At 59.3% G+C, this 22,446-nt stretch overlaps 2 protein-coding genes across 4 annotated transcripts; one reads left to right on the forward strand and one right to left on the reverse strand.

Moving 5' to 3' along the window:
• The first annotated feature begins 1,751 nt into the window (after positions 1-1,751).
• TNIP1 (TNFAIP3 interacting protein 1) lies at positions 1,752-16,572 on the forward strand. Of its 3 annotated transcripts, none has more exons than XM_065644414.1 (18): positions 1,752-1,854; positions 8,807-8,977; positions 9,996-10,118; positions 10,423-10,505; positions 10,723-10,791; positions 11,994-12,185; positions 12,375-12,469; positions 12,548-12,629; positions 12,865-12,957; positions 13,212-13,277; positions 13,422-13,553; positions 13,632-13,760; positions 14,081-14,203; positions 14,533-14,658; positions 14,952-15,032; positions 15,193-15,387; positions 15,610-15,700; positions 16,060-16,572. In XM_065644414.1, exons 2-18 carry the CDS (start codon positions 8,836-8,838, stop codon positions 16,083-16,085), a joined length of 1,848 nt encoding a protein of 615 aa, XP_065500486.1. In that variant the 5' UTR covers positions 1,752-1,854; positions 8,807-8,835; the 3' UTR covers positions 16,086-16,572. The 3 variants fall into 3 exon arrangements, with proteins under 3 accessions (XP_065500486.1, XP_065500485.1, XP_065500487.1); XM_065644413.1 differs by lacking the exon at positions 1,752-1,854 and adding an exon at positions 3,301-3,403; XM_065644415.1 differs by lacking the exon at positions 1,752-1,854 and adding an exon at positions 3,301-3,403 and having other exon boundaries at positions 12,868-12,957.
• Positions 16,573-17,109: 537 nt separating this feature from the next.
• On the reverse strand, positions 17,110-20,016 carry GPX3 (glutathione peroxidase 3). The gene is made up of 5 exons (XM_065644416.1): positions 19,840-20,016; positions 18,629-18,782; positions 18,268-18,385; positions 17,993-18,092; positions 17,110-17,889 (listed from the first exon to the last, which is right to left on the reverse strand). The coding sequence occupies exons 1-5, from the start codon at positions 19,924-19,926 to the stop codon at positions 17,671-17,673; spliced, it is 678 nt and encodes a 225-aa protein (XP_065500488.1). The 5' UTR covers positions 19,927-20,016; the 3' UTR covers positions 17,110-17,670.
• Between the last annotated feature and the right edge of the window lie 2,430 nt (positions 20,017-22,446).

The following is a 22,446-nucleotide window of genomic DNA, read 5'->3' on the forward strand; positions in this document are numbered from 1 at the left end:
TCAGCTTCCCTTCCCTCGCCGGAGCGCCGGTACCCATCCGATCAGCGAGGCACAAGCGAAACCCGCTGCTGATGCCAGGAGTCACCCATCGGCAGCACCCCCAGCCCCCCGCACCAAGCTCACGAGCACCCAAACCAACTGCACCCGACACCCGCTCTGCAGCTGCCCCATCGCGCCAGGAAGGTTGAAATGCACCCTGTTTGCCCAGCAGCACCGAAGGCAAGTGGGTTTATCAGGTGCCTCAGGCTGCTGGGCCACTTATACGGGGGATTCACACCACTGGCCATGCACAAAGCCCACCCTGCTCACCTCCAAGGGGGGGTCAACCCGAAGGAAGCTCGTCCTGATCCAAAACAAGACACAAAAGCAATCAGGGTGCCTTCATGTGAACAAGTCTCTGCTGAAGGTGCCAAACCCAACCCTCTACGCCAAAAAAAACACCCCTAGTATGTAAAAGTGTCAGCTATGAACACATCTTCACAGCCACCCAGGCGTGCTCATGATTCACAGCTGCCATCAGGTGAGTTCTCTCCCGTGAGCACAGCGGGACCGAAGGAATGAGGAAGGACCAAGGGAACCAAAAGCCTTTGGTTTTCATAGTGAAATTCATCCTGGTATTTGGGCCAGCCCAAGCTGGTGACCTCAGGTAGAAAGAAGCACAAAGAGCAGCTGGGTAGAGAGGTAGAGAGGCGCTGGGTGAGGGCACACCAGTGACCGACCACATCCACGGGTACGTGAGCTGCTGGCTGTTCCCAGAGCCCCTGGCTCCTCACCCCTCCTGCCCAGCACCCGCACTCCAGCCACCCAAACACCCAGACTCACAGGTCACGCCTGGCGAGTGTGGACCAAACGCTCTGCCAGGTACAACTTCGTGCCTGCTGGCGAAGAGCTGGAATCAGCCTCTGTGAAACAGAAACACTTAAATCTTTGGTGTTTATTTCAGCACCAGCTGGCTCCAGCCTCGATTCTGACCATCTGTCATCTTGGTGGATGGTCTCTGGGGTCTACCTGCAACCCTGGCATACCATGACCTGTCCGGCTCCACCAGCAAAGCCAGCTCTTCCTCACTCCCCTGGGAAGATGCATCCTGTTCTGATGCCAGAGATGGCCAAGAATCATAGAATAGTTTGGGCTGGAAGGGCCCTTCCAAGCTCATCCAGTGCCACCCCTGCCATGAGCAGGGACATCCTCACCCAGCTCAGGTTGCTCAGAGCTCCATCCAGCCTGGCCTGGGATGTCTCCAGGGACGGGGCATCCACCACCTCTCTGGGCAACCTGGGCCAGTGTTTCACCACCCTCCTTGTAAAAAATTTCTTCATCATGTCTGGCCTGAATCTCCCCTCCTTTAGTTTAAACCCATTCCCCCTTGTCCTATCATAACAGGCCTTGCTAAAAAGTCTGTCCCCGTCTTTCTTATGAATGGGATGGAAATGTGCGTGGGACAATGACGATGCCTCTCGCAAGACACAGCAGGTTCCCTGGGGAGACACGCGACGTGCTCACAAACCTGGTCGCTCGGAAACCAGGCGAGGAGAGTGATGTAACCAGGTCCTCCAGTTATCCAAAAGTGAATCACAGGCTCCACAACAGCCCCCCCACCCCTCCTGCTGCTGAGTAATACCTGACAGGGCTCGGCAGCCCCTGTAACGGCACAGGGGAGCCCTTTAAGCCGTGCCTGGCTCCTTATCAAAACCACACAGAGGCTGTCTGGGGCCTCCATCATGGGGAATTCCCCTTCTCCGTGCCTAAAAGTAAGCTCAGCTGGGCCAGCCTTCCTGTATTTGAGGATCGCAGCCAGAGAGCGCCTGGCGCAAAGGGCTCTCACCCCCCCGAGCCCCTCCGCGACCCGGCCGGGTGAGTACCACAATGCTTTTTTTGGTGCAAGCGTACCCAAGATGGTACGCTCAGAAATAGAGCTGGGGTTTGGCTATTTTTTGCAGGCTGAGACATTATCTTATAAACAAGATGTTTTCTGGTTCTGTGGGAATGCATTTAGCTTTAAAATCGGGTTTTCCGAGGGTTTATGGAATAGCGCTGGGTCTCTGGGGGAAAACAAGCCCTTTGGGGGAACAAAAGGGAAGATGTTGGCCATGCATGGGGTCCTGCTGCCTCATCCCCTGTTGAGACCACAAGCACAAGCCCAGACAACGAGCACGTCAGGGTCCCAGCACCTGCTGAGCTGCCTCACAACCCAGCCAGGCTGCCAAGATGATGTCCTGCTTGGAATGAAGGGCAGACAGAAAAGGAGTTTGTTTTCTTTTTTAATTTTTACAACCCAAAACATCAAATCGCCAAGAAGCGGTGTAACCGTCTGGACTGAGCTGAGTAGGAAGCCGGGACTGGGACAGCTGGAAACAGCCCGATCGCCGATGAACAACAGTTCCGCGAGCCCAGCAGCAGCCACTCGAGGAGGAAATGTCAGAACAGGCAGAGAACAAGCAGCTTGTCTGTTTACAGCAGGGTTTCTTTGTTTCTAGTTTGATGTTTTTACATATATATATATATATATATATAAAGCACCCTCCTTGTGGAAAAAACAACACAAGAAAGAAAGGCTGCTGCAGAGCAAGTCCCAAAGAGCTACACAAAACCAGCAGGCGTTCCCCGTGGCTCCTGCTCCTCTGGACGAATCCTGTTGTTCATAAAATGCACAATAATCAACGCGGCAGCACAAAGGATCGCTGGTAATAAACGCTCCAGCTGGGAGGTGTAATTTGCTCGTGTAACGTAGCTCAAGAGACAGACTCGATGGGGAATTCTCCTGCCTCAGCTGCCAAGCGGGAAAGCTCCGGAGAGCCCGAGCGGGCCCGCGGGAGCACCCGGGCTGCTCTGGGAACCCTGGGCTGAGGGGACAGTATGGGCTGACACGGCTGCCGAGGACCCGGGTCTGTGCTGCACGGCCCCCCATCGGCTGTTCCTCCACACCGCCAGCTGGCTGCAGCCCACAGGCAGCTCCGGGGGTGCACGGGGGCTCCTCCGCCCTGCCCTCCCCTCGGCCCCGCCATCTTGTCTCTCGATAGGCCAGGGGAGCCGCTGCTGGGCCCGGGCCTGCCGCTCCCCAGCGACCGGGATCCCCTGAGGAGGAGACAGGCCGGCTCCTTCCGCCCCGCAGGGCCCCACTGTGCCGAGCGGCTCCGCGGGAGCAGCACAGCCCCGGGCAGCCCAGGAGGCACGGCCGCACAAACAGCTGCTGCGCCGCCATGACAGGCCACTCCCCGTCCTCCCTCTTTATAACCATCGCTCCGCGCCGATTGGCTGCGGCGCCTGTCCGTCAGGCTGGGAATTTCCCGGGGGCGGAACCGTCGCCCCCGTCTCCCCAAACGCTTCCTGCGGGGCTGGCGGCGGCGCCGAGCGGGACTGGGAGCCGCAGCGGTGCCGACCCGGCTTCGGGGGCGTACGGCAGGTGAGCTCGGAGCGGCACAGGGCTATGCCGCCCTGCCTGGGGCACCGGGGTCTTGCCGGGTATCGCCGCCCCAACGAGGGGTCGCGGCGGGGCTCGAGGCTGCGCGTATCTAGCCGTTTCCTGGGCTGTCGGTTTCCGCGGACGGCCGAGGAGGGACCCTGGAAGGGGCCGGGGCTGCGCTGCTGGGGCAGCCCGGCTGCTGCGGGCTTGTCGCGATGGTCGTGCCGTGCCTCAGTTTCCCCTCTCTCGGGGCAGGGCTGGGGATGTCGGCTCGTCTCGGCGCTCCCCGAAGGGCAGGGTGGTTGCGGAGGAGCCGGGGCTCACCGGCGGGGGCGATGCCTGGGGGTGGAGAAGGGCTCGGGGAGGTGATGCTGCTGGGGAGGGGTCCCCTCCTGCCCCCTGGGGCCGAGCAGCCCCGCACCCCGGGCTCGCTCCTCCCCTCGCTCTGCCTTACACAACCCCGGCGTTTCCCCGGCCCCCGCATCTGCATTCTGACTATTTCTGGGCTTGTGGTTCCCCCCGGGCAGGGACGGTGCGTGAGTCCCACCCCGGGGGGGCTGCGGCTCCGAAGAGCCCCCGGTCGATGGAGGAGCCCACATGGGATGCAGGGCCAGAGGCAGCAATAGCTGGAGTGGGGATGGCAGCATCATCCTTTGGGGAGGGGGTGCACAGCTTGCCCCCCCCCCATCTCTCCTCCCTCAATTCCAGGCCAGAGTTGCCCCTGAGGGCAGAGGAAAGAAAGATGCTGCCTGTCAGCCCTGGTTTGGGGTGAAAAGAGCTCTGGATGGGACCCGGTGGGCACATGCAGCCCCTCGGTGTCCCATTCCTCAGTGCCTCTGGGAGGCAAATGCTGCCACAGGCTATTCTGGAGTGCAAATTTCACTGAGACCATGGTCAAAGCATGCTGGAGACTGGACTTTGAGCACTGGGGTGAGTTCTGGAGGCAGGAAGGTTCTAGCCAGGTGTGTCTGTGAGAGCTGTCTCTGTGGTGTGGCAAAGCAGTAAGAGGGGAGGCTTTTTGCAGCCTTTGGCGTCGTTCCTGGTGCTGCAAGAAATCCCACAATGCCCTTTTGACCTGAACTATATGCCAGGGAGACCTATTTAGCACAGGGCCGTGGGTTGTTGCTTGCCAGCAGCTGGTACAAAACACTCATGGGTGGAAGAAGCTGAGCCATCTACTCCTGTGGCATTGCAGATTTAGTTTTAAGGAACAATTCTTATGCTTTGGGTGAGCGAGGTAGCTTTGCTGGTGTAGCCTTGTGGTTCCACTGTCTTTTGCTGCTTGGCTGTTGCCTGGCTGAAGTGTAACAGGTTGGACAGGAGCAGCATGGGTTGCACTGGAGCTGCAAGGAAAGGGATGGCTGTGCCTTGCTGTGCTTTGGAGCGCTGTGTCAAGCAGCCATGATAGCTACCGAGCTCTGCAGGGGGAAGAAACGGAGCACGCAGCATGAAGCAAGATATCTTTGCAGCAGAAGACAGGGTATTGCATAAAACACCACTGTGCTGCCCAGGGGAGCACCGCTGCCAAGTCTGGCTGCCTTGTCAGAAGCAGGTGGCTTTGTGAAGGTTCTGCAGGAGCTGGGTTTCTCAGGCGAGGGTGGCATTTCTGGCCAGAGCACATCTGTAACATCTGCTCCATTTCAGATGGGGCTCATGCCTTTCCCACCCTCTCTCTGCAGCTGGCCAGACTGGGAAGAAAACTGCTTCAAGAAGAGGTTCAGACCTTTTCCTTTGGGATCTGAGCCTTGCAATGTTTGCTTTCCTATTCTTTTATTATTCTTGACTTGACTGCAGTGCCCAGAAACTCTCCTTGTTACTACTTCCTCTTAAAGCCACCTCTGTTTTTGCTTCCCGGCAAATGAGCCCAGGGACCCTGGCCCATCAGCCCAGGAATGATGGTTGTCCCTGGTCTGGGGGGTTGCTGCTGCTCTGGAGAGGAAAAGAAACTTGGCCAGGGGCTGTGGCATTTTGCTGAATTCCAGTAAAATGATTAAACAAAAAAATCCTCTATAGTCTCTATCTTGAGTGGCTTTTGCTTTTCCTCTGAGGAGGAGGGACACTGGGGGCCCGGCAGCCCCGGTCGTGGGAAGACGATGCTGGCAGCCTGCAGGGATTTGCCTTCGCCTTGTGCGATCCTGGCGAGGAGGAGACTGCCTGGGAATGTTGTGTGCTGGGCTAAGGAAAGCCCCGCTCTCCGAAGGGCTGGGCTGAACCCCCACCATGGATTGCGGGATGAGAATTCGTGGGCTGTCAGGCCTGCAGCTTCGGGAGGCTGGTCTGTGCTCCGGGTCTCGCTGCTGAAAGCAACCCTCCAGCGGTGCCAGCCTGCTCGCTGTGCAGGATTTGCATCCTCCGCCTTTTGTATCTTCAGCTGTTTGGTAATTTTAAAGCAGGAATAATTTCCTTCTGCGTGGCCAGTGTGGCAATGGCTGTGGTGCTGTGGCCACAATACGCAGCAGGGACAACCAGTCTGCGGCTACACAGTGCCAGCTCGTTCCCAAGCCACAGCTATTTAAATACAACCCTGCTTTCTTCATCGCCTGGGAGTCTCCCCTGCTCTCTCATTCTCTCCTTTTGCTAAGTTGTCATTAAAATTTACTACCTAAAGGTCTCAGTGCCCCACCCACAACCAGCAACGCCCACGGGCGGCCACAGCATCTGGCAGCCTGTGCCGGTGGCACGGAGCCGGTGAGCTGAGCCAAGCAGCCAAGGTCCGTGACTGGCCCTCAACCCCCCGGGCTGTGAAATACTGTCAGATTAGATTAGAAACTGTTGACTGGCAAAAAGAGAAGTGTTTTTTTGCTGGTTCGGAGGTTTGTTCTGGAGTTATGGTAATCGTGTTTTCTTTATGCTTCTAACCATTGTTAGGTGCTTGTCTATAGTCCCCTCTCCTCCCTTGGTGTTTTTATTGAAACGTGAGATTTCTCGCTGCAGATCTCACCTTTCAAAACTCTTAAGGAAAACAAACAAAACCTAACAGGACTGGGAACAGCGACCTGGTCCAGGGTCCTGTCCTCAGAGTGTCAGTTTGGTCCCAGCAGCAACTTGCAGAAATGAGGCTGTTCCTCACCCAGGACAAACCTGCTCTGACCCCAGTGATGGGCTCAGATGCTGCAGAAACCCTCCCCTCTCACTGGGTCTTGTTTGCTGGTGAATTCGTGGCTGATCTGTGCTTCTGTAAACTGGAGACAGTTCAGTTCTTCTCCCCAGCTGCTGTTTGAAAACAGTTCCTGCCACCCTTCTGCTGCTGTCTGCCTGGTGGGGTGCAGACCTTGGGTAGAGAAATCCATGATAAAATCATGAGAACTGGGAATAGCGGAGACTTTTGGTGGCTCTATCCAGCTGGAAGAACACTGGGTCACTGTGAGTGAGCTCTGCCAGTGGGTGAGATGGTCAGTGCAGGGTCTGGGTGTTTGGTGCTGCATTGCCTTGTGGACAGGGATGTACAGCGGTAGGGGACCTCCCACATGTGCTGTGGGGTGAGGTGGAGATCCCCCTGGTTTGGGGTCTGGAGTGCAAGAAAATGGGGGCTGGCATTTCAGGCTACTGCAAACCTGCGTGAGGAGAGGCTCCCTGGTGAGAGGGCAGCTTGTCCTTCACCTTCCCTGACCCACACCTGGGGTCATCCTGGCAGAGGGCACAGACACCTCACGCGATGCTCGCTGCGAGATCACTTTGCAGCTGCTCCCAGAGCCCTGGGTTTGGACCCAGAGCAGCACATGGTCACCGGACGCCAATGAGAAACAGGCTCAGGTCCCCAGCCTGCTTGTGACACTGTCCCCATCCTCTGCCTGGCTGACCAGGCAGGTAGCATGGCCACAAGCAATGGCGTTTGCCTGTGATGGAGGTGCTACCGGGTCCCCAGGCCACCTGCAGGTCTGCTCTGGGAATTTTCCTCATCCCTTGGTGGGGGATTTCTTACTGGCTGTGATGATGCTCCAGCACCAGGACCCGTGGCACAGAAACCTCCCCAGTTCTTCTGCAGCTTCCTGACAGCTGCTGTGGGCTCCAGAAATAGTTGCTGGGCAGCTCCCATGGTCACCACCTCCAGCTGTTTGGGACAGGGCTGCGGGCTCCCCCCACGGAGCTGCGGCCAACAGCGGGCTTGGTGGAGGAGGCAAAGCAGGAGGAATGTGAGACCTACTGACAAATCCATCTCCCAACAGCAGACCGCTGCCGAGGCTGTGTGTAATTACCTGCTGCCAAGGTGGGTGTTAATTGCGGCTCTGGTTGCGGATGCTGCCAGGTGGCAGTTGTCATCTGGAAAGTCCCTGCCGCTCCCTGGCAGGCAGGTCATTAAACTGGTGATCAGCCCGGATTGCTCCTGACATAAGCATTATTCTGAGGTCGAGATGGTTTCAGGTACAGGCTTCCCCTCTTCCCCTTTCAAAGTGGGCCCCCCTTGGCCCCCTTCCCTGCTCATGAGCACCCAGCTGCCTTGGCTGGGTGCAAGAGCACTTGGGTGCTCCTGTGGTCCCCATGGCAGTGCCCCAGCTCTAGCTGGCATCGCCCCCATGGTTATCTTGGCTGCCACGCTGCCCTGCGTTATAACAAGCTGGCATTGGGGGGTGGGGGGTATTTTTGATGAGCTGGGCTGTGATTCACAGCAGCTGCTTTATCACCCCCAGGAGATGGGTGAGACCTGGGGCCGGGGTGCTGCCTGGCTGTCCCCACGCCAGAGCTCAGCAAGAGGGAGGCTTTGGGCCACCCACAAACACAAGGAATTAAAAAAGCAAATAGCATGTGGGTGTTTCCTTGGATTTTACTTCTGGCCCAGTGCCTGGCTGTTACCAATGCCCTGATTCGGGAAGCTGTGCTGTCGGCCACTGGTTTCTCTGGCTGAGCCAGAGGGCAGAGTGAGTCCCTGCCTGGCTGCTGGGGCTTGTCGGCCCACCCCAGTGCTGCCCAAACAGCCCACCAGCTGTGGGTTAAGGCTTTTGCGGCTGCAGACACTGCCCCTCCCCAAACAACCCCCTGCAATCCTTTCTGCACCTCAAAAATACCCTGCAATGAGTGGGATGCTCCGGTGGCAGTGCCCAAGTCTGCACCAGCATGGGTAGTTGTCCTGGACTGGGTCCCCATCCCCACAGGGGTGCAGGGACAGGCAGCTGTGACCATCTCAGGGACTCCCACCCCCCGCAGGGCCGAGAGCTGGCCTCGGCTGGGAGTGCTGGTGATGTCTCCTCGTGTGACACTTCTCATGGCCGTGAGTCACCCCGGCACGTTCACCCCGAGCAGGGCTGGAGGGGGAAGTGCCTTCACCTGGGACGTTTCTCTGCTGTCCAGTGAGGCCACCCTGCCTCTGTCTGCCTGGCGCCCCAGACCCCTGCAGGCTTGGGACCAGGGGACCACAGCACCGTCCGAGGCCAGGGGAAAGTGACACCGTGCTCCATTGCCTTGCAGGGATGCTCAGCTGGGAGGTAGGCGACTGAATGGCGGGCATGGAAGGGAGAGGACCCTACCGCATCTATGACCCTGGTGGGGGAACGGAGGAGAATGGATCCACAGCCTTTGAGCGGCTGGTGGAGGAAAACGCCCGGCTGAAGGAGAAGATGCAGGGGATCAAGTCTATTGGTAACTGCCGTGTGGCTGGGGGATGATATTTGCCTTTGGGGCAGCTCAGCCTGTGCCCAGTGAGTCTGGGGGTTTCTTGCAGTATTTAGGAAAGGTGCTATGAGAAGCTGGGGGTAGTCTTGGCACTAGGGCAGTAGCAAGACTGTCCCTGTCCTGGTGGTTGAGCAGGATTTCTGGGATTTTACATGCTGGGGTGTGGAGGGAACAAGGCTTTTGCTGAACTTCCGGGGTGCTTCACGGTGGGATAAACGGCTGAAAAAAAGGCAAGCGATGGAGCAAGGTCAGCTCCTTGGAGTCCTGCAGTGGCAGGTCGCAGATGCCGGGATCTCTTCTGCCTTTGAAAGCCCCCACCTCCTGCAATCCCTGTCGGGTCAGGGGCTTTTCCCAGGTGCTGCTCAAAGCCTGTGGTGTTTGGTGCTCCCTGCAGCAGGGGGGACATTCTGGTGTTGAAACTCCCCAGCCAAGTCATGCCACCCCCTTTCTCCTCCTTGGCTGCCTCCCCCCTGCCCACCCCCAGTTTTGTTTTCGGTCTCGTGACCCAGCTTCCACTTTCGAGTCCCGCTTCTGCAGCTGAATTTCCACCTGCCTTGTGATTCCTGTTGTGTCACCATGTCCCTAGCTGGGACTGGGACTCACTGGTGTGGGAGCAGCTGCTCGTGGTGGGGAGAGGGATTGCATTGGTGGTACCAGATCCTCAAGCTGGTGGGCTGGACCTTGCACCACTTAGGATTAAATTTGCCTCTTTTGGGAGGTGGAAGAGACCTTTGAGAGATGCAGTGCTGCCCTTCTGCCTCCTGTAACCAGTCCTCTTTGTGTCAGCATGGGGAACTCTGCAGCCATTGAGCTGCTGGTAGAGCTTTGCCATTGGATTTGGCCAAGAAAAGTTCTTTCTGGATGAAAGAGGACCATGCTGGGCACTTTTCCACCCAAGCAGGGGACTTTGTGCTGGTGGATGGAGCTGCCACAGGGCAGGAACTTCAGGAAGGGAGGTTGAGCATCTTTCTGTTGTCCACAACAGGAGAGCTGCTGGAGGAGTCTCAGCTGGAGGCATCCAAGCTGCGGCAGAAAGCAGAGGACCTCGTGAAGGACAACAAAATGCTGGTGGCGTCGTCTTCCTTGGAGGACCTGGTGGAAGCTGGAGGTAGGAGACAGGAGGCTGGCTGAGGAGGGATAACCTGATGGCTTGGGATCTTTGAGCTCAGGGGAAGGGAGAGGGTATGAAGGAGACTTTCATGAGGGTTTCTCACAGCTCTCTTGTCTCCAGAGCGTGTCAAACCACTGCCGCTCTCCCTTCTAGAAGGGGGTTACTGTCCCATCCCCATAGCTGGGGTGGAAACCATCGGTGCCTGGCTTCATGGGTGCCGACTTTCCACGTCCCTGCGCCGAGTGGGGAGAGGCCCTGCTCTCCAAAAGGCTCATGGCTCTGTCCTCTCCCCTCTCTGCAGCCATCGGCCCTGATCCCAGCTCCACACAGGCCGTCCCGGGCAGCACCCAGCCGGACAGGGAAGCACGAAAATCTCCTCCAAGCGTGAGTCTGGTGAACACAAGAGCTGGTGCTGGGATGGCCGGTGGCAGAGACCCTCCATCTAGTTAAAGCAAAAGGAGGCAGCCTTTAGCCTCTAGAAACAGGGAGAAATCTGAAAGGAGGGCTCAGCTTCCCCACTGTGGTCCCTGCCTCCACGTGGGAGCATCCTGGGTTGCCATTCCCTGGGGAGACCTGACCCGGCTTTCCCCCCACCTTGCAGGGATCCTCCTCGGAGTTCGAGATCGTTGCTGTGGAAGCGCAGGGGTTTCCCCAGGAGATGGGGAGAACGGTGAGTGGCTCTGGTGCCTGTGGGATATGGTGGGCAGTGGTTGGAGAGTCGAGCCCATTGGCACAGGGGTGGCACTAGGGTGTGCAGATGGGCTGTGTTGTGCTGGCTGTGTCTCCCAAGCAGTGGAGGAGGTAACCAGCCACACCAGGGGAGGGTGAGCCCGTTGGGGACATCCTTGGTGCATGGGTGAGGGTGTGCCATGACACCGATGGGTGTTCCTGACCTGGGCTTTCCCAGCCACTGTTTAGATCCCGTGCAGCACCTGCTTGGTGCTGCGGTCAAATACCTGGGTTCCTGGTGGGCAAGGGAGCTGCAGAGCCATGCTGGGGGACAGGGGCAAGGAGGAGATGGGGGCTGGGGTAAGGCCACACCTCACGTGGCAAACCTCAGCTCCTGGCCCATGCTGGGGTGTACATGGAAAGGACAAGTCTTATGAGGATCAGCTGAGAGAGTTGGGGCTGTTCAGGAGGCTGAGGGGAGACCTTCTCGCTCTCTACAACTACCTGAAAGGACATTGTAGCATGGAGGGTGTTGGTCTCTTCTCTCAAGGAACAAGATAGGACAAGAGGAAATGGCCTCAAGTTGCACCAGAGGAAGTTTGGATTGGATATTAGGAAAAACATATTCATGGAAAGGGTTGTCGGGCATTGGGACAGGCTGCCCAGGGCAGTGGTTGAGTCACCATCCCTGGAGATTTTTTAAAAGACGTGGAGATGAGGTTCTTGGGAACATGGTTTAGTGCCAATGTTAGGTTACTGGTTAGACTTGAAGATCTTGAGGGTCTTTTCCAACCAAAGTGATTCTATGACAGTCTCAGGAGCTGGGATTTTTAGTCCTAGTGCCAACTGAGAGAGTTCAGGGAGAAGACAGGATTGGGGTGGAGATGTCTCCATTGTTATCAGTGAGCTGGGAGCATGGTCTGCTCAGACTGATGAGGGACATGGGGAACCGCATGGGCTGGAAGAGCTGCTGTACTGTCCCCCTCCACCTGGGGACTTGGTGTCCCATGTCCAGCAGCTGGCAATCAAACCTTTACAAAGCCAACACAATTCTTCAGCGTACCGAGGGCTGTTGCAGAGGGTCTCAGTACTGGCCCAGCTCCCACCACAGCCCTGGCTGGGGGGGCAAGGCTGCCCTGAGAGGGAGCTTTGTGATGCTCCTTGAACTGATCTGACCGCGCTTCATCCCTTCCCCGTCCCTAGGACTTGGAGCAGTCACCGAGTGAGGACACCAACCTGCTACCCCAGCTGCAGCAGCTGGAGAACACGCTGAGCGGCTGCACCAAGGAGGCCAGCAAGGACCAGGTCTTTGTGCGCATGGGCTATATGGCCTCTGAACTCAAGCGCCTGGCCTCCAAGGTGCACAAGAACGAGCAGCGAACATCATTCCTGCAAGTAAGCAATGGCTGGTTGGGCTCTTCACAGGGATTTTCACCCCGTTATATTTTTTTTCCCCCACCAAGCACCTCCTGTCCACCCTGAGGTGGACATCCACCTCTGTGTGAGGGCTTGGTGCAAAGTGGGTGGTCAAGGAGTCTCTTGGGGCTGGCTGTGGTCCTCACACTGTTGGCATTCGCTCCCCAGACACTGTGTGAGACGCTGCATAGTGAGAACAATGAGCTGCGAACCAAGCTGGAGCGGGACCTGGAGCAGAGAAACCAGGCGCTGGAGAAGCTCAGGTGAGGGTGGGCGGTGGGGAGGGGGATAGGACTGCCCTGGGTGCTTCTTTGTGCTGACCTGTCCCTACCTGCCCACAGGTGTGAGAACCAGGAGCTCCGGAGGATGGTGATGCTGAGCAGCCAGGACAGCGGGAAGAGGGAAGCTGCCGAGCAACAGCAGGTGAGGATGCGGCATCACCCTCGGAGAGGGTTGGGGAGGAGGCAGGAAGCCCACTGACCCATCAGCAAACGTGGCCTGATTTTAATCAAGCCCCCAGTTTGTTCCAGTATGACCAGCAGGACTTCTCAGGGTCTTGGGGAGATGAGGAGGCAGTGGCAGGGGAACCGGCTTGTGTTTGGCCCGTCTGAGGCACAGCTTCCACAAAAGCCCTAATGGTTCCCCTGTGCATGTCCAGCAGAGTGGGGCCGCAGTGGAGAAAGCACCGGGCAGAGGAGAGCTGGAGGCCAAGGAGAAGAAGGTGAAGATCCTGGAGCACCAGCGCAGGGAGGTGAGGATGGGGCTGGGGGGAAGCACTGCTGTGAGCCGGGTGGGTGTGGGTGATGGGCACGTGTGGCTGGGACAGTGTGAGGAGACTGGGACAGTGTGGGGAAGCTGGAACAGGGATGCTGGGGCTGGGAGCTTCATCCAGCTGGTCCCTGAGGTGCTTTTGGGGATTGCCAGCTGGGGAGGCTGCTGGGGATCGCCATGGCTGGCTTGGTGACAGAGTTGGGCTCCCGTTCAGCTGTTCCTCTGTCCCTTTAGCTGCTGGAGGTGAATAAGCAATGGGATCAGCACTTCCGAGCCACGAAGCAGAAGTACGAGCAGAAGGTAGGGCTGGGTGCTTGGGGGACATGTCTCTGCTGGGAGACTCGGAGGAGACTGGCTGTAGGGGTGAGATTTTGGGGCTGCCGGTCCCTCCTCTCCAGTGTGGGTCCCTGTGGGCAGGCCAATGTCCCCTCTCCCTCCCGGCAGGTGACAGACCTGCAGCAGGAGCTGGCCGAGGCCCGCAGGGCACTGACTGAGCTGGAGTCAGAGCGGGAGCAAAAACAACGGGATTTTGACCGCAAGCTGCTTCTGGCCAAGTCCCGGATTGAAACAGAGGAGGTGAGTCCCTCGGGAAGGGCAGCAGGGACGCGCCATCGCCCTGCCCTGGCTGATCCCCCCCCTCCCTGGGTCCTGCAGGCAGAGAAGGAGAGGCTGGCCATGGAGGTGAGGGACCTGCAGCAGAGGATGCGGTTCCTGCAGGAGCAGCTGGCTCCAGTCACCAGGCAGCGGGAATACCAGGAGAAGGAGATCCAGAGGCTGAACAAGGTGGGGGCCAGGGAAAACCTTGCTCCCTGCAAAATGTCTTTTACGTTCTCCAGCCTCTTTTTGTCTCCCAAACCCAAAAACCTGACCCTGATCAATGCCTTCCTGCCCAGCTCCTTGCCCATGCAGGAGCTCCTGTCAGGCAATGCCCATCACCTCCCTGTAGGCTCCCCAGAAAGGGGGCTGAGGGGGTCTGTAGTCCCTCTTGCTCTTGCCCAGTAATACCCACTTCCCACGCTGGGTTGGTGCCTGTGGCCCTCCAGAGATGTCACGAGCACAGCGCCTTGCTCTGACCCCTCCTCCCTGCTCCTCTTCCTCTCCAGGCGCTAGAGGAGGCCCTGAATGTCCAGGCCTCCCCACCACCCATCTTTGCCAGCACTATGGAGCCGGCTGGCAAGGTGCCACAGCAGGAGCTGCTGACCCAGAACGAGCTCCTCAAGCAGCAGGTAGGGCAGGACAGCATGGCATCTGCTCCTGTTGAGGTGGGGAAGGGGCTGTGTGCCCTGGGACCTCCCAGTAAAGAGCCCAATGTGGCCGGGAGCAGCCCAGCAGGCCAAGCCGGGTGTCTGTGCTGCAGTGGTGGGAATGGGGGACCTAGCTCAGCATCTACTAGGTCTTCAGCTGGAGGGACCACAGCTATGGGCCATTGTGCCAACCTGCCTGCCTGGGGCTTGGTGCAACCGGTGGGGCCAGGGATGGCAATGCAGCAATGGGGGGTGTTTGGAGGAGATGTCCACCCTCAGCCAGGTGCACCTACTCCCCTCCCTCCTGCCAGGTAAAAATTTTTGAGGAGGACTTCCAGCGGGAGCGGAGTGACAGGGAGAGGATGAATGAGGAGAAGGAAGAGCTGAAGCAGCAGCTGGAGAAGCTGCAGAAGCAGTTGGTCCTCTCCAACAACCAGGTGAGCAGCGCTGGGTGCCATGGGCAGCACCCTAGGAGGAGGTTTGTGTTCCCCCAAGGTATGTCAGAGATGCTTGTCCCCAGTGTCATGGCCCCTGTACCCATCTTGGAGCTGCTGGTTGTTATTGCTAGAGCATCTCCTTTCACTCATCTCTTCCTCCTGCCCCTCTCCTGGGAGTCTGATGTTGGGGGGGGAATGGTGCAGACATTCCCATGGGGCATCACAGGATCCCCTGCCCCACAAATGAAGAAGGTGACAGGGTGAGCTCTGCACTAATCCCCCCTTTCTCCCAGCTGCGGGCCTCCAAAGAGGACTGCCAGAGGGAGAAGGAGGAGAAGGAGAAGCTGAAGAAGCTGCTGAAACAGCACAAACAGGTGCAGAAGGGGGGGGAAACCCTTCCTGGGTGGAGGGGCTGGGGTCTGTGGGGCCTCAGCCCCATATCTCATATCGGAGGGGAAGCTCTGAGCTGGGGCATTGGGGTGGTGGTGGGCTGCCCTCAGGGCTCTCCCCAGCATCTCCCCTGGCTCCTTGCAGGCTTCTGGAGAGAGGCTGCATGCTGAGCCGCTGCCAGGGCCACTGGGCCCTGCCTGCCCTGTGTACCAGTACCAGTACAGTCCCCCCATGGCTCACCCCATGTGCCACGGCTTTGATGAGTGGCAGCAGATCCGATACCCGCCAGCGATGCCGAGCGAGCACACGCCAGGACAAAACTTCCACCATTTTCCCCCGGTGAGTGTCTACCTGTGCCAGCACGAGGGTCCCACGCAAGCAGCTCCTCCAGGGCCACTGAGTCACCAAGCAGGGAGCTGAGCATGTGTCCTTTTGGCACGTGAATGCTCAGTCCTCTTCCTTCCCCTCCTCCTCCTCTCACCCCGGCAATCAAATATAGAGCACAGCCTCGTGATTCACATCCCTGGTAACGCGCCGTTTCTGTTCCATCTCTTCCCACAGCCCGAGTACCCTTGGCGCCCGCCCTGCGCCATGGCTCGCAGCCAGAACACCCAGGCCATGGCTGGGGTGAAACCAGTCCCCAAGGACTTGGGTAAGGCTCAGACCCTTGGAGAGGTGGGAAGAGCCCCATCCTTCACCCTGGGAGCCCCAGGTGCCACTTGGGTGAGGGACGGGGGTGGAATACTCTGCCAGGCAGTGGCCATTTCCCTTCAGACCCTGCCTCTGATCAGACAAGGGGATGATTCTGCTGGGGGGTCAGTCCCTGCTGCATCTTCCCCGTCATCCCCACAGACTCTGAAGCCAGGTGTGAACCCGAGCCCCAGCATCCCATGGGGTTGCGGCAATCGATGCTCAGGAGGAATGGCTGTCCCATGACTAACACCCCTCCCGTGGAGCTTGCCTGGGCACAAAGAGCCATGCTCACCCCATGCCACCCCTTTTGTGTCTCAGAACAGGGAGGTCCCAGATTGCCCTAACATCGAGGACCGGCTGCACTGTGGGACCGGCAGAAGAGGAGTAGGGTGTGTGTGTGTGCCCATGTGTATATATAGAGGAGATTCCTCCAGCTGCTTATCCCCGCTGCGTGGACACATGGTGGACGTGGCTGCAACCAGGGCCTGGAGCAGCTCGGCTGTGCCTCCCCTGGGGAAGGTGCGAAGGAGGGACCTGAGGTGCCATCACAGTGGTGGCCAGCATGGGGTCAACCCCCTGTGACCATCCCCTTCCCTGTGAGGCGTCAGGCTTGGTATCACTGTAGACCTAAGCCAGGTCTTCAGGGAGGAGGAGATAGCCCCGGTCCAAGGGCTTCACTGTGGGTCTCAGTGTGGTTCAGCCCTGGAGCAGCATGTGACGGGGGGGGACTCTCCCAGTCATGAGAGATCCCACGCTTGCAGGCGGGTGCCTGCCACAGCCACGGCTGAGGGTGGTTGGTGTCTTTGTATTTATTTAAGGACTGAAGTGTAACTGAGTCTCTCCGCTTCTTTTGGGAGGGATACAAGGGCTGCTGCTCCCCGTGTGCTTGACTGTAGTGAGGGGAATTCAACCCCCGCACAGGCACCCCAGGATCTACGGCCCCAAGTGCAGCCCCTCACTCTCCCTTTTTCTGTCCTCCTGCCTTTGTCAGGGCAGGGACACCCCTGCTCCCCCTCTGTCATTTCCTGCAGCAATGCCCTTGGGGCCAGGTGCTCAAATTTTGCTCCAAGAAAACAAGTCTCGAGGGGAGAGGGAGATAAAAAAAAAAAAAACCACCACGCAAAACACCTATTTCATGACAGCAGGGCAATGACACCCTGGCATGTTCCTTGCCAGGGCTGGTCCTTGGTCCCCCCTCCAAACCTTTTTTTTCCCCACTGTGCTCTGCACCAACCCCCCCTCCTCATCCTTTCCCCCAATGCATGTTTGAGTTTCTCCAGCTAGGAGCCATCCCTCTGCTCTGGTACCCCCAGGCTCACTGCTGTGCCCCCTATTCTCCCCCCAACCCCTGGCCAAGAAGCGAGGCTGTGCGTTTGCAGAGCCTTTATTTGGCCTTTCTATGGTGGGGGACGAGGGGCTGTGACTGCACCTGGCTGGGAGAGGAGCACGTCTCTGCCCCGGGACCACAGGCAGCTTGAATGCACTAAGAGCTGCTCCGTGCCCAGCAGGATCAGACCGGGCCCACCCCGTGCTGGGGGCTTTCGGGCCGAGCCTTCATGGAGACGGGGTCTTCTGCTCCAGGGGCGGCCGGCCCCTGCATCCCTCCACTGCCCGGCAAGGTGGGATGGTGGAGCGGGGAGCACAAGGGGGACAAGCTGGTGACCAAGAGGAGATGACACTGCTGGGAGTGGAGCTGGGACACAGGATTATTGGGAAACATTCCCCTCCCATCGCTGAGGTCTCTGCCACCAGGTGGCCCAGCACCCTGGCTGGTGGGTGTCAGAGAGCGGAGTGATGGAGGGCGTAGTGTGCCAGCTTGCTGCTGGGGAGCATCCCAGGAGGGGACGGGGACAGGGAGCAGCCCTGCAGCAGCTGGGGACATTGCAGGAAGAGGTGAGAAGCCACCCCCCAAGCTGGTGGCCCCAGCCTCTACTGGCCCTGTGGCTGCTGCTGCTGCTGCCTCATGTAGGCAATGATGTCGTTCTTCACGACAGCGATGTTGGCGCGGTGGTACCAGCGCATGACGGGCACGCCATCAGGACCCACCAGGAACTTCTCGAAGTTCCACTTGATGTCGTGGTTCCGAAGAGGCTCCCAGAAGAGGTTCTTGGGGTTCCCAAAATCCTCCGCCACCGGGGGACAGGAGTTCTGCAACAGGGGACCAGCGCATCGCTGCCTTGCCCCCCGCCCCCCTGTGCCAGAAAACAAGCTGGTTGCTGCCTCCCTCACCCCACCTTGGCGTGGCACCCACCTTCAGGAAAGTGAAGACCTTCTGCTCCTTGGCCCCATTCACATCCCCTTTCTGGAAGAGCTGAAAGTTGGGGACAAAGCCGCCACCTGGCCGGACATGCCTGCAAGAGGCAAGGGGGCAGGAGGTTGTGTAATGGGCAGTTCTCAGTGCTGCACCCCAAGTTCTGTGCTTTTGGGGGTCACAGCCAGCAGGAGCCTATGCACCCACTGCCTGGCTGGGGACCCCAGCCCAGCTTGGGGGGGCAGGGGCCCTGCGGCCCCCACCACAGTACTCACTTCAGTGCAGGGAGGATCTCCGAGTTCTGGCCGGGTTCCTGCTTCCCAAACTGGTTGGAAGGGAAGCCCAGGACGACGAGCCCATAGGGCCCCAGCTCATTCTGTAGTGCATTCAGTTCTGTGTGTGAGCAGAGCCAGGGTGGGTTACAGGCACTGGACTCACCCACACACCTGCACTGACCCCCTCGGAGCATCCCCAGCCGTGCCAAGTCCTGGCGAGCAGGCGTTACCCCTTCCCCTGACTCCCCTGGGCAGAATGGACCACGGGGACCTGCCGAGGGCTGTGTGTCTGGGTGATGCCACCTGCTCCTCAGCTGCCTGCCCTGTCCCCTGGGGTGCCCGTGCCCCATGGGACCCTTACCAAGGTACTGCAGGGTGAGGCCTCAGTATGTGGCCACGTTGACAAAGAGCACCATCTTCCCCGCGTAGTTCCTAAAGGGGATGTACTCGTCCCCATCGATGGTCAGAGCCCCGTAGTTGTAGATGGTGCCCTGCACCGAGTTGTAGCATTTCACCTGTGGGGTGAGGAGCATCCCATGGGACCAGGCTGGGGGCTGGTGGCCACCCACACCCCCCAGAGCAGCAGATCCATCCCTGGTGCTGGCTGACATGGTAGCTGCCAGCATTGTGTCTCCTGCCCTGAGTGCTGCTGGCAGCAGCCCGGCTCCACCATGCCAAGGTCATGGTGATGGGACAGGCTGGCTAGCATACGCACATGCGTGTGCACAAACGGCCAGCACATCTGGCTGCAGCTGGAGGGATGTTTACCCAGCCACGATGAGGCAAGAGACTGGAAAACAGCCGGAGCCGGAGCACAGGGGGAGACCAGCCCCAGCCCCTCTGGGCCCGGGGGTGGGCAGGGGCAGCCGAGGTGCCCGGGAGCAGCAGTGGGTGCTGTGCTGTGGCCAAGCTGAGCCCAAGCAAGGGAGGGATTGGGGCTGGATCAGACCTGTGCAGGGAAGGGCTGGGGTGGACCAGCCTCTGCTTGCAGCACTGCAGGGGTTAACGCAGGGGAGCCCATCTTCTGTCCCCATCAGGGGACCCAGGCTCACCCAAGTGCCACCGAGGAGCTATTTTGGGAGCTGGCAGGAGGTAAAGTCATACGGGCTCTGCCTGGGGAGTTTGTCCTCCATGGGGCCAGCTGGATCCTGGCAGCAGGACAGAGAGGGTGGCCAGGGGCTGGGGGTGACTGTCACCCTGCTCTCTGCTGGCCGAGGTGTGGGGACACAGCGGTCCCTATAGCCTCCAAACATGGGTGCACCCCCCTGGACACTGTGCATGGAACAAAAGCCTCATGTTCTGCCCCTATGGGGATCAATGCTGGGGGGACCAGGCTCTGTCCCACTCTGCCCCAACCCCAGGACAGCAATTCCCCCTTTGCAAGAACTAGCTCAGAAAAATACCCCACATGATCTAGCCACCGTGACTCGGGAGGGGGGGGTCACAGGGCCACCGTGCCCCACTCCTACCCCTGGGAGCTCTGCTGCAAGCCTTGGGGACAGGTGGGTCCCCAGGGTGCCACATCCCCCCAAGACCCACCCTGGTCCCATGGAGTCTCCCTCACCCCCTTACCTTCTCCCTCTCCTGGCTCTGTCCCGGCTGGACAAGCCCAGCCAAGAAAAGAGGCAAAATCCAGGCGCTGCAGGACCAGCCCCCCATGGCTGGGGTGGGTGTGGGGTGTGGGCACCCTCCTCACACCCCCAGGGGAGAGCAGTGGCAAGAGTGAAGAGGGGGGACACCTCTCCCTGTCGCCTTCTCCCACCTCTGAGCCCGACAGCGGAGAAATAGCTGCTGGGCTGACCGGAGGGGAGCCAATCGCCGGTGGAAGGACGGACCGACGGCGGCGTTAACCGTGTGGGCCCTGGGACGGACACGGCGCCAGCCATGAGGGGGGTTTGGGGAGGAAGGGGGGTGGCAGTGCCATGGTGGCACCAGGGATGTGGCATACCCACCAACACACGGGGCAGCCGCATGTGCCCAGGAGTTTATACAACACATTATATGAGTCAAGGACTTGGGGATTAAAAACCTGTAGGGTGGGAGAAGTGCCAGGCCAATGTCCCCACCCTGCGCAGGGCACCCGGCCGAGGTGACGTCCACCCCCGAGCGGGGTGCTGGGACCCGAGGAGCAGGGACCAAACCGCCCCAGCAGCATCCCCAGAGAGGCTGGGCTGGGGCTGGCATCCTCCCCTGCCATGGCAGAGAGGGAAGGGTTAATCCCGCTTCTCTCTTTTGCAGCCCTACAATTTAGGATGCCCCTAGAAGCAGCCCTGCAGCAGGGTCCCTCTGGGGGCTGCTCTGCTGGGGCTGGGGGACCGTAGCCCCATGGGGACCCCACTGTGGCCGAGGGCATGGCATGGCTATCCCTTAGCCCTTGGTGTCCCCAGGGGCAGGAGTTTCCAGCGGCCTGTTCGCATACCCAGGGAATGCAAACATTTACCCTGGGCTGGCTCCAAGGGAAATATCCATGGTGAGGTGTAAATTCTCTGAAATCCTGAAAAAAAAGAAATTATTTGAAGGCAGGATTAACCAGCTGGAGGGGAACTGTGGAGGGGCTGTGGTTTGGGCTGGCAGCTGGCCTGGGACAGAGGGCAGGATGGGGTGGCAGTGGGTGAGCCCTGGGGGGGACCATGGCTGTCAGCACGAGGTTTGGCTTTACTAGAAAGCAGGGCCAGCCCTGCCAGGGCAGTGTCACTGAGCCAACTGCCGGAGATGCCACTAGGGAAGGAGAGCGGGGCCGTGGGCTTGCAGGAGGCCGGGAACAATCTACCATCCCGTGTCCTTTGCTGGCAGGAATGCTGTGTCCTGGGAAAGGCTGATGTTGTCAGGCTCTGAGGGCAGCCCTGGCTGGTGAGGGAAGGCTGGGGGTCAGGTGTGTCCCCCAGGAACCTGGGGAACCCAAGGAGCAGGGGAGCTGTGGGTCCCGCTGTCATAGGCAGCGTTTCCCAAAGCTTTAAACCTACACTACAGCTGGAGAAGTGCCTTAGCCCTGACCTCGGTCCTCAAGCTGTGTGGGGTGCTCCCCCAGGTCCAGGCAAACCCCTGAGATGCTCAGCTGCTGCCTGGAGACTGCCCAGAGCCCAACACGACACCCCAGCGGCTGGGCTGGCCCCAACACTGCCCAGGCTCTGGGGAGATTTGGGGCCATGGGGCTGCAGCTCCGGGTCAACATGCTGCTTGCGCCTGGCTGCATCCTGCAGCCGACAGGAACTGGTGCGTTCCCGGCACAGTGCCACACTCCCTGGCATGGTGCTGTGCTCCTCAGCCAGCTGATGCTGCTGACCTTGGCCAGGGCTTGAGCCACCTTGCAGGGCAGAGCTGGGGAGCTGCTTGGGGCTGTGCTCCCTGCCCTGCTAGTTCCCACCATAGGAACAGCCACTGACTTCTAATGATATCCCCTAATTGCCTGTGTAGGGCTTTGGTGGCTTTCCCATGGTTAACAGGGACTTGGGGGCTGGGAGAAGCGGTATGGCAGGCACAGTGGTGGCACAGTGTGGTTGTGTCCCTTCCACGTGTCCCTGATCCCCACGACGCACACGGAAAGGCCGAGCCACTCCTGAAGTTTGTTTACCTAAAACCAAAGTAAAAATAAGGGGCCTGTTTCTTCAAGGCCCCTCTCCTTGGGTCCTGGTGCCAAACTGGCCCTGGTTGAGGTGGCAGATGAAGAAGGATTTAATGAGCGACAGTTGATTGACCCAATCTCTGCCACTGAGCTCCCATGGGACCCTGGGCATGTCACCCAGTGTCCCCACTGTGCTGTGCCGTGCCATGCTGGAGGCAGCATGGGAGAGTTAAGGGTGCTGGGGGCTCCAGCAAGACAGTTGGAGGGCAGCATGCTGCTCCACGCTCTGGATTGGGCTCCCCCACCCCAAATGGCAGGCACACTGAGCGGACTGACCCTCATATGACCCTCCTTCCCCGGTTGTTTTTCCACCAGATCTGGGCTGGAGCCAGCCTCCGCCTGCTGCAGATGTTTGGCAGGAGTCCGAGGTGGGGAGGCCAGGCGCTTCCAGCCCCCTGGCCACCGTGCTGCTGCTGCCACCAGCCTCCCTAGCTGTCCCCAAGCCACGGGCTGGGGGCTGCAGAGACCTTGCACCAGGCTGTAGGGCCATGATGAGCACAGGGAACGTGAAAACCAGTGGTGAGGACCATGTCCTGCTGCTGGCTGGGCTTGTCCCA

This window comes from Caloenas nicobarica, chromosome 13 (assembly GCF_036013445.1).
Source record: "Caloenas nicobarica isolate bCalNic1 chromosome 13, bCalNic1.hap1, whole genome shotgun sequence".
Taxonomy (NCBI): Eukaryota; Metazoa; Chordata; class Aves; order Columbiformes; family Columbidae; genus Caloenas; species Caloenas nicobarica.

Bases quoted from the DNA above. Each gene is read 5' to 3' on its own strand.
- TNIP1 (XM_065644414.1), top strand. From the start codon at position 8,836: ATGGCGGGCATGGAAGGGAGAGGACCCTACCGCATCTATGACCCTGGT. The intron at 12,630-12,864 runs GTGAGGATGCGG...GTGCATGTCCAG, and splicing joins AAGCTGCCGAGCAACAGCAG to CAGAGTGGGGCCGCAGTGGA. The intron at 15,701-16,059 runs GTAAGGCTCAGA...TTTGTGTCTCAG, and splicing joins ACCAGTCCCCAAGGACTTGG to AACAGGGAGGTCCCAGATTG.